The following is an 11,318-nucleotide window of genomic DNA, read 5'->3' as shown; positions in this document are numbered from 1 at the left end:
ACTACCATCAAAGTTTCGACACATCTGCATCCAACGAACCACGCGTCTGCGTACATCCATGCGCGTAATACTTCTCGTATTCTCGTGCGCATGTATATATGAATCTATAAATGTACGTCTCTTAGAGGTTTCATATATATATTTTTTCGTTTCAATTGATTTATTTTTAATATTCTTTGTATTGTTTTTTAATTTTATTTTTATTTTCTTTAACTTTAATTCTGCTTAAATAACAACTGTTTTTCATTATTTTAGTATTACTTTTAACGGCATTATATTACTCATATGTATGTGAGCTACATACATATGTATGTATGTATGTACATATTATATCTCAAACTCGACTTTTAGTGTTTTTTGCAATGATTGACGCTTTTCTTTGTTTCTTGATGAGTTGCGTTTAAAGAAAATATTCATAGGTAATTCTAATAAAAAACGTTCAACAATTAAATTAATAATCAAGCCATTTCTATTAATAGCCAGAATTAAATTACTCCACCGTACAGCTAAGGTACCCAATTAACTTATGATTTTAAATTTACAATTTATTTAATTGAAACAAGTCTAAATTTATTTATTCTAAAGTGTTCGAAAATAAATTCTAATAATGACATGCAAGCGCTTCTTTAAGTCTTAAAGTCTTGCCGCCGTTACTCGTTTATTGTACATGTAAATATATATTCATTTATGCATCCCGATTATTAAAAATTACTTTCACTCAAAGGGACAAAAGTGTGTTTGGCTCTTTAGCGCAAAGTGTGATCGCTTGTCGCCTTCTTGTTTCCATTTATTTTACGCGTAATTTTGATTCTCAAAGCAGTGATTTTCTTTAAATGTATTAAATGTATTAATTATGTCAATGTCGCTAGTAGTGTGTACGTTAGTGATAATTTATATGTATGTATTAATGTTAGCATTTTTTGTAATGAAAACCTACTTTGCATTTCTAATTTAAGTACCGTTATTGAGCAAAATTCTATTTACTCGCATTATGTAATTCATATCTAATCATAATTATTACCACGCCCTGTTTAAGTAAGCATTTAAGAAGCTGTATATTTTTACTATAAAAAACATTGCAGTAAAATGGGCGAGGGAGTGAAGAACTAAGGCAGGAGTGTCACAGCGATTTTTCGCCTATACAGGGTTGAAAACAATAGGTTAAGGTGTAATGAGTAAACATAATGATTTAACAAGTTGCTCTAGGCATGTATGTATGTTCAATGAGGGAATGTACATATGTTGTGGCAGGATGTGGGACTTGGACTTCCAACTAGCTCCTTTATCAGGCATCTTCTTCCTAGTCTATAGTAGTCTATTTAAATCTAATTGTAATCTAGTTACATTTTAGTAAAACGTAATTTTAGCGATTTAAGTTTAGTTTGGCAACAGTTTTAAATGGTTTCAACCACTTCTTAGTCAATTTTATACCGCCTATTTTATATGACTTAATTGTTTTTCATTTGCTTTTTGTTGTTTTGGTTTTAGTGTTTAACCAACATGCATGCACATGTTTGTTTTTATGTTTCTTAGTTAGAAAGTGTATATAACTTTTGAAATTAACAAGTTTTAATGCATAGTAGTGTGAAGTACAGTTACTATATTAATTATGATGGGGGGAACTTTTTCACATTTTTCACATTTCCCCCCATCTTCATAGCATGACTAGTATAACTCCGATCGCGTCTTTGTTTAATTATCTCTCATTAAATTTGCTGAAATATTCGATTACAATCATCAACCCTTTGAAACCATAGAATCTTAAAGATACATACAAAAGTTTTTTGTTCTTTCAAAAACTACAAAATAAGCTCAGAAATACGGTAAATATATTTGTCTGTTGGCTCAGTATGCATGTATGTGTGTATGTATGTAGGTATGCTGTGTGTTTACTCACGTTTGTGATGGTTGATGAATATTTTTGTAGGTGAAATGAAAAGTCACTGGTGAAATATTTGCATGTAGGTTTGCATGTATATATAACTATATATGTATAAGTATGTTCTTAATGCGGCAAATTTTGTTGTTAATTTTCTCTCCATACTATACGTCTCAAATGTGGTTAAATATCAAAACTAAAAATGAAATGAAAGATTTATATACCCTATCGGCAGTTTGAAATATATGGATAAAGGTTTTAAATACAATAATAAAAACAACACAAATCAGTAATGATACTCATTATCATTAAACTATAGCAGACGCTTACGAGGAAATCGGTAATTCTTTAAAAATAAGTTTACACATAACCTCAAACTTTACATGACCTAAATGTTAGCTTTTATAATTACATGATTGCAAATAAAGCATTAAAAAATAATTGAATTAAGATTTGAATAAAAATTTCCTTTTTTATTTTGTAATCCCGAAAATCATTAATAAAAATAATTTTTAAATTTTTAATACCGAATACCGGATAAAATTGAGCCCCAAGCATTTTATATTTATATCTTATCAATTTTTAATGCTGATTTTGGCCTCAATTTAATTTCATCCAAAATGTTTGGAATATATATATGTATGTTAAGTAAAGATTGAAATTTAAAAATTTTCAATCTAAAGTTTTTAGTCAATCGTAAAAGTCAAAAATGTTAAATCTCAACGTATTGGAACAAAAATTAAAAATCTCAATAAAATTTGAAAATCTAATTTTTAAATCACAAAATTCGCAACCGTGTATATACTTCATACATATGTGTTACATATGTATGTAAATATGTTAACTTTATACAAAATATTTGATTAGTTTTTCGCAAGTTGCGCATATTCACATAATGTTATAAAACAAAACCGCAAACAGCTCGCTTATTTTCTGCTTGCAAATAAATATAATATTAACCGAGTGTAAATATATATAAAAAAAAAGTATTCCTGTTATTTGAGTCATTGCATCATTGCCTGCATATAATTTTGCAAATGGGAAAAGCTCTTAGTATTATACTCATTAGTGACTTGAAGAAAGGCCTGCATACAAAAACTAAGCTTATACGTACCAAAATGTGAATGTATGTATGAGTATGCATATTTTTGCAATCCAATGAAATAATTGTATGTGAGTGTTTGCGCTATGGCAGCCTGCAGCGTTAAATGTGTGCCTATATTTCGAAGTAGCATGTGAAGTATAACACTTATATTCACTGATGCTGTGATGATCTTCATTTGTGATGCCTTAATAGAAGGGTGTACGTGCTGCTGGTGGGGATTTGTGTTAGGTTCTCTTAGTTAGTTTATTGGAAAAAATTCAATACATTTACAGTTGTTTGCTTTCACATTTTGAAATAATTCAACCTGAGTTATTTGTAATCAAATTATTACCATTTCTTAACGTTCTTAACGATTCCATGTAACGGTTCTCAAATATTTAATGCATGTGTACGTAATATAATTGTACGATTATCTTTTCATTGCATACCTGTGTGCCCGCTTTTCGAATATTTTTTAATTGGTTTACAATTTACTGTTTATCATTTATATTTTTTCTTTTTTAGTATTTGGTTGACAGTAACTTTACTAAAATTATTACTATGATTCTCTTCTTTACCTTCTTTTATTTTATTAAAGTTTTTTCATGTGCTTTTTTTATTTCATTTAATTCTTATATGTGTAGATGTGTATGAATGCTTTATTTGTATCGTTTTTGTTTTTGTTTTTGTGCTTACTTCACTGCTTCACGTTGAATTAAACTGACTTGTGCTGAAGATTTAACACTCAGCAAACATGATTGCTTGTTTTGGTAATCTTTTACTCTGCAACGTTTACTTCGTTTATTATGCATTTGTATTATTTTTTTAAAAAGTGCAAATATTATTTGGTTGTTGTTGTTTTTATATATTTTTTTACTTTGTGTTTTACTTTCATGGTTTACAATTGCATACTTTTCATTTAAAATTTACTTAATTTGCTTGTGGCTCTTACTCTTGAAACACTCTTAATTGCATCGGTTGAATACTTTTCAATAATACTTTTAGTTTATTGTGTACCCGCTCGTAAAATTGTAATTATTAATTATATGCAGTATATTTGCAAGTTCTCTCACTTAATTTCAAATAGTTCATTTTAAGGAGTTCTATAATTAAAAGTTACATTAAATTAATTTAACAAGTACTTGTGTGTGTGTACATATGTATATATATGTTTTTACTTTACATAAGCGTTTTAAAATAAATAAAAAATTTAACAATTGCTCTGAGTAAACTTAACAAAGTCCCAAATAAAGTCTACGATGTTTAGAAAGTTTCACAACTTTCCATTATTTAACGCACGAGCAGCATTGCTAAGCCGAACACAACATCGCAGCGATAGCCTTTCGATTTACTGAGAAATGAAATTTGTATGAACAACTGTCCACAAGATAGGATAATTGGCTGCAAGCCATTATAAAACCAGTTAAAAAAATTTAATATTTTTATTCTTACTGTGAATCACAATCCCTTGGAAGTAAAACTTTATTTAATTTTCGTTATATCAACATAGTTCAGCTCTTTTTATCTTATTTATATTTAATTGCTTTAATTTAGGGTGTTAAAGTTAGATATATGTAAATCTTCCCTTTTTTATCTCTTTTCATTTCAAATTTTAATTTGAAAAAAAATTCTATTATTTCTTACTCCAATTTTGAAATTAAAAAATACGTTCTTAATTTTCAATCTCAAATAGCTGGGACATCAATTTCCAATTTTTCTTATTTAATTAAAATTACAGAAAATTAAATTTTCAAAAATTGAACATTAAATTTTCAAAAATTTAACATACAATTTTTAGTCCTAAAATCGGAATTAAAAGCTGAAAATATATATTTTAATCCAAATTTTTTCAATTAAAAAATTCACAACCCCGCGTATGTAGGCAAATGAAAAAATGTATTTGAAATCTCAGTTTACACCATTCGCTTGACTAATACCGATGTAATTAATAAGTGATGCTATCTACTCATAAGCAATATTGCTCGTGCGCTAAATAATGCCTTAGTAGCGAAATGTTTTTAGATTGCAAAGATTTTCCTGCACTCAAAACAGACATACGAAATTTTGTAACGTTGTATTTTCATTTACTTGGAATGTATGTATGTCTGTGTAAGTGTTAATGCATAATTTTTCTTTATTTATTTATTTATTGCCTATACTATACTATATTGTTTTATAATGCTGCACCCGAATTTTCATTTATAAATTTTACTACGAACTAGTGTATGTTTGTGTTTCGTGTGTATTTGCTTGTGTCACTTTGTGCACTGCTGCAAGTAATATGTCTTTATGTTTTATTTTTTCCACATTTCCATTTGCTATTTTACTTATGCGTCTCTCCTTAATTCTTATTTAATAATCATTCCTCGGTATACGCGTGTGTATATATGTAAGTTGATTTCCCCAAGTGATGTTCTTTAACGGTGCTTTTATAGATTTGCTGTTGTTTGTTGTAATAGTTCAAAAGAGGCCCGTATTTGGTTGTTGGGCACCGGCTGCGTATGCTTCCCATTCACAGTCACAGCCCTCTAAGCAGTCGGGACACTCAAGCTCACTGTCTTGTCAGTACAACCATGAAACTGGCACCCATTGTGGTGTAGTGTGTACACGCTCGATGGCCGCTTCTAGCGTGGCAATTGTTTCGCTTATATCGTTGTTTACGATTGTCAAATCGAAAAAGTGTCCATACAATTGACGTAACATATCGGACTCTTTTGCCAATCGCTCCAAACTGCCATCGTACTGCAATAGCAAATAGTAAAATAGAATATGAATTCTACATCAAATAAAATTCATTGCAACTCACATCTGCAATATTTTGTAATGATGGCGCCGCAATAAACACTACATAGGGTGTAAATTCTGCCGTACGCAGAATTTTCAACGCCTGTGGCTCAACGTCCAATATGGCCATTTTACCTTCGGTGTGTATGCGACGTATGGTGTCCAGTTTGGTGCCGTACATGGCATCCTCGTGAGTACCTACAATATAAATTTCATATTTAACGATTTTATATACCGGAATTGTGGTATATGCTCTTGAAGTTGTTAGGAACTTTAAAATCTAATGTTAATATTTACTCTTATATTAAACAAAAATGTAAATTTCAGTCATGAAAAAATTTGATCTAAAACGATTCGGGTGAACCTCAAATCCACTTTCAATAATACCTAAACATCAAAATATGTAAACAAACTTAATACGTACCATACTCCAAATACTCATTCGCAGCAATGTCGGCCATCATCTCGTCGTGCGATACAAAGTAATAGCTGCGTCCATTCTCCTCCTCCGGTTTTGCAGGTCTCGTTGTATCTACAAGCATATCAAAATTTAATATACAATTTACGTTTTTATTTTTATACAAGTTGTACTCACGTGGTATGGGGTATGCATATTTATCGGGATACTTGGAAATTAGTGTATTCTTAATGTGACGGCGACCCACACCATGCGCACCAAGCAAAACCAACGTTTTCCGTTGAAAGTTTGGATCACCGACTAGCAGTAAAACAATGTTTATATGTAATTGAATAAAGTTTGTATATAAACCGTTAAAAGCAATGCATACCTGGCACTTTTACAACCTCTTCATATGTCACCACATCCAAGTTGTCAAATATGGCATTGTGTTTAGCTAAGTATTTGTCGCGACATTGTTTCTTCTTACGCCCGAAGATCGAACAATTTACTGTGAATAAAGAGAAGAGAATTAAAGCAATAGTTCAGTAAAGTTTGTAGGAAAATATAAAAGTCAAATTCAGGGAGTGTGTGTATTTCCCAAATAAGTTTCCATGCTGAAAAGATTTTAGCCATGCATAATCATGCGTTAGTTTTTGTCAGCAGGCAATGCAATGTCCATAATTCTGTTTTGAAGCAAACATCAAAATTTACATATTTTTTAAATACAAACAAGCTCATTCTTGTACTTAAAGATCTTTCTAGGCCGCATTTCAAAACCAAGTTTCCGTTACGATCTTCGTTATTTTTATTTTAGGTCCAAGAAAAAAGTTTATTTCTGTGTTTGAATGGAATATGTTCTACACTCTCACACGCTTTAATCTGTAATACCTCTTTTCAAAAATTATATTCTGTAATAAATTATTAGCCGAGTTGTCTAATTTTCAGCACAAACACTTACACCCTACTTCAGCGCCAGTAGCGACCCTGAATTTTACCTCCTCTAAGGTAAAATCTAGGAAAATATTTTTCTGGCAATATATATTCGCTTACTTTTTTCGTTTTTTTTCGAAATTTTTAATTTTTCATCTTAAATAGAAATAAATTATGTAATGGACCAGTATTTTATATATATGATGGAAATTATTCGAGAAGATTACTTTTAAAGTTTTCAAAGGAAGAAATGCAAATTCTTAGCCCGTCTCTAGTCTACAATTCATATATAGAATAATTTCTCTCTTTCCTGTTTTGAAATATGCCAGTTGCCGGTTCGATTAGGTAAACTAGTTTCTGAATAAATGTTATAGTGACTATAATTATACCCTGAACAGGGTATACAAGTATAAAGTCTGCCAAGATGTTTGTAACACCAAAAAGGAAACGTCAGAGACCCTATAAAGTATATATCCGTATACTATGTATATAAGCGATCAGCGTTACAAACTGAATCGATTTAGCCATGTCCGTTCGTCATACAAACTGAACGATCGAAAACAAGTATGGACAACTTTTTCGTTCGATTCGATTTCTTCACGAAATTTGGCTTAACTCTTGCCAAGTCTTAAGTCTAGCTTGGCAATGGTGCAATCTCGGAAGAAATTGTTTAGATCGAGTCGACATAGCATATAGCTGCCATACAAACTGACCGATCACAGATCTCGTAAGGAATCCTTGTATTTGTGAAGGGTGTTATAACTACTTTGGAACAGCAGTTAATTTTTTTCTTGTTGTTTTTTTTTTATGTTTCTGATTATGTTTTGAGTAACTTTAATGAAAAAGAACTATGTTTTCCACAATTTTAGTATCAAATAATGTTTAAACATTTAGGTATTGATTTGTGTTAATTACTGATAGTTATATTATATATTTAAGTTTCGAAATAGTTTATTCTAAAGCAAAATATATGTGAATTTAAAATAAAAGCCTACTTCATATTTGGTTATTCCATTATATTAAGAGTTTTTGATTTTTACAACTCGCTTTAAATATTTACATGAATTTTAGTCCATTTGCAGCATCTACTTTAATGAGGACCCTGACATAATAGTAAATTTAAACGAACTTTGGTATATACTTATATATGTACATATTCAAGTAGATAATATATTCAAATATAAGTCTGTGTTGATATTGAATTACCAATATTTAAAAATTTACTATTTTAAAATTGAAAAAAATATTTTAAAATTCAACAAACTACTCATATACTTTTTTATCATTATAAACAAAGGAGTAGAATGAAAATTTATAGCATATAGCCATATATAAGGGCTAGTAAAAGAAAAGATATTCCTCAACAATCTAGGTTATAACTATTTAGTAGCAGCCATTAGGATCGAAAATCATTGGGGATGGCTTTCGAGCGAAGCAACCAAATCGCAACTAAGTTATGCTAGTTTACTCTAGGTATTTAGCTACTATAATTAAACACAAGGTGTAATCGGCTTAAAACCACACGAATCGTGAACAAGAGTAGCATATGCTTGCAAGTAACGCTTTTCTGAGAGGTGAAATTTGTTTAATCAATCAACTATTGGAAAAATTTACTTTAAGTATTGTGCTAATATAAGAAAGAGTGTGTGTGTGTGTGTGTGCGTTTGTGTGTGTTAGGTTGATTTGGGCGGCACGTGAGTAATTGGTGTGTGAGAATTATTCAACTGGGGATAAGTTAGCGGTTGCATGGATGATTGTTTACGGTAACTACCTGTCGATCCATCACACCCATCGGCGTGGGCGGAACAGCCAGCGGCACCTTCTCCTGTTTATCATTATGGTTAATATGCGTTTTATTGTATTGTACATTATTCATCATCAATAACAATTTTTTTTTTGTTTTTTGTTTTTATTTTGTATTATCAAAGACATGTTTATCACCAACATGACATCATCATTACAATGAGATCAAAATTGTAGGTATGTATGTGGATAAGAGAAGGGAGACAATCACAACATAACACAATTTGCAAGTTTAACTAGTAGGCATGATTGACTATACAATACATACATACATTTACATATATTACAATACAAATTAAATAGGGAAAATAAAAAGAACCGAAAAACTGAAAAACCAAAAATTTCCGTAGAAAATAATTAAAGGCATTGAATACTTCCACATCACATTGCAGTTAACAATTTGAATAGTCTTGTTGATTTTGCATTAATTTGCCTTTCACATATATGGCTTGGCCGTGGGTTGCACACGCCGCTGACATTTGGCACTTTTGTTATCGATTCGGTTTGTAAATAATAGCTCAAGTTGAATTACTCAATGCCGCATAATTAAAATTTTTGTTTTTGGTAACGAAAAACAATGCTTAAATTATACTAAGGAAAATAAATTGAATATATTTACTTTGACGCACACACGGGTTAAGGTAATGAAAACGAGTTCAAATACATTTTTCAACTACAGCATATACCATACATTTTATAGACGTACAATACTTTATACATATACCATACACATATAATATATTCGAGTATACATGTTATAGGTTAAATTTTACAATCAACAACCAATTACATTTAAGTTCCTCATTCCGGAGGAGGACACAATTAGAGAGTTTGGTAAGCGTGCTGTGTGTTAATTGTGTTATTGATTGCCACTCACCTTGTTCCTGTTTGGTCTTATCCGCAACATTACAAGCGATACGCCACTCTTGCAGCTCCGGCGATGGTATCAAACCGGCCGAACCACCAACTGTGTCTAATCGGGCCTGCCACCAGTGATGGTCGTCTTTGCTTATAATCTTATTAATGAGATAAATCAAATATAAATGAATAGATTAATCTAAGTTAGACAAATCAATTTAGCATGTACATATAAATATGTCTATGTGTATGTATGTATGTGTTTGCGGTATTAATAAAAGCACGATAATATTCTATTTCCATCATTGAATTTTGCGGTTGATGCCACACATTAAGTGCTCGGCACAAAGGATACAACCGAAAATTTGACTCTTCCTTAACCACTACCGTTAGTAAATCAACCGTGTGCTATGCAATGGCATACTCCTTAGTTATTATGTGTGTTAGCTAGTAGTTTGGCGTGTGAATGCACTCACCTGTAAAATATCACCGACTTGGAATGCGATGCCTGCCTGAGCACATGGTATAAGCTCATCATCTAAAGGATTATAATCGAATTGTGCACGCACAAATATCTGCAAATAAGAGGATAAAAATTAAATGTCGGTTTCATTTGGCCTTTGTGCTACATCTTTTTACGCCCACTAACTGCTAATGCCGCTGCACTGACTATGTTCGAAGAAAGCAGCAGCGCTACTTTGTAACTAAGTAAATGTTTGTGTGTGTGTGTGTGTGTGAAAATTTGGTGTTAAAGTATGAAAACGCGTTAAATTGAAACTTTGACAACTTCTGATTTGACGACCAGCTGTGATAGTGTGTTCATAATTGAAGGCAACAAAAAGCGTAATACGCCTTTGATCTTTAAGATTTCAAAAATTACTATGTATATATAATTGATTTTTCAAAGTAATCAGCATCACTTTTCAGACAAACTTTTGCAAAACTATTTTAAATTAAATCTCTCTCTAACTGAATAGCAATTAAATTTGGTGTCATTGCCGATGTTGCAATCACTAATTAAATAATTAAATTAGTAAAATTGGTTTTTTATATAGACTATTTATAATATTGTTGGCTTACTAAGCAAAAGTGCTCAGTCATTTTTGTAATCATTAGGCGATCATAAACCTACTAACTTTAGTAAGCAAGGAATAAATGGTGGTATTAATTCTTCTAACAGGGGCACACCTAGTCAGAAATTCTGAAAATCTTCATATCATCATTTTTGCATATTTCGACAGTTTATACCTTTAAAAATATTATACTAAAATTTAAATGAATATTTCAAATATATTTTGAGTTACAGCCTTCTAAAGCTCAGTTCAATAAGCTCTATCAGTTTATCTTTAAACTACATTTTTCAAATTTGCTTGAGTGTTTAGTCACAGACAAATAATCCGAGCTCTGTAAAATTGTTTCTGCATGTTTTGTATATACAGGTTGGTTAAAAAGTTTCTGCTCTCTCACCAAGAAATAGCACTACTAGCTCCAAATTTTTTTCTCAAGTTGGTATATCTGTCGTGAGAACACATGCAGATTTACAAGTCATTCTGTCAATTAATTCTTTGTTTACAAGCCGT

At 30.9% G+C, this 11,318-nt stretch overlaps 1 protein-coding gene across 9 annotated transcripts in view; it reads right to left on the bottom strand.

Moving 5' to 3' along the window:
• Window positions 1-838: 838 nt before the first annotated feature.
• Window positions 839-11,318, bottom strand: part of CASK (peripheral plasma membrane protein CASK) — a 76,505-nt gene continuing 66,025 nt past the window's right edge. For 6 of the 9 annotated variants that reach the window (XM_070105881.1, XM_036361401.2, XM_036361405.2 and 3 more), the window contains 8 exons: window positions 10,215-10,313; window positions 9,758-9,896; window positions 8,849-8,902; window positions 6,536-6,655; window positions 6,343-6,465; window positions 6,172-6,279; window positions 5,770-5,945; window positions 839-5,705 (listed from right to left, as the gene is read on the bottom strand). In XM_070105881.1, the coding sequence (XP_069961982.1) occupies window positions 5,526-5,705; window positions 5,770-5,945; window positions 6,172-6,279; window positions 6,343-6,465; window positions 6,536-6,655; window positions 8,849-8,902; window positions 9,758-9,896; window positions 10,215-10,313 (999 nt within the window). In that variant the 3' untranslated portion in view covers window positions 839-5,525. The remainder of the gene's footprint in view (window positions 5,706-5,769; window positions 5,946-6,171; window positions 6,280-6,342; window positions 6,466-6,535; window positions 6,656-8,848; window positions 8,903-9,757; window positions 9,897-10,214; window positions 10,314-11,318) is intronic. The other 3 variants (XM_070105882.1, XM_036361413.2, XM_036361412.2) reach the window with 1 other exon arrangement.

Source organism: Bactrocera oleae, chromosome 2 (genome assembly GCF_042242935.1).
Source record: "Bactrocera oleae isolate idBacOlea1 chromosome 2, idBacOlea1, whole genome shotgun sequence".
Taxonomy (NCBI): domain Eukaryota; kingdom Metazoa; phylum Arthropoda; class Insecta; order Diptera; family Tephritidae; genus Bactrocera; species Bactrocera oleae.
This window is presented reverse-complemented; position numbering and strand designations above follow the sequence as displayed.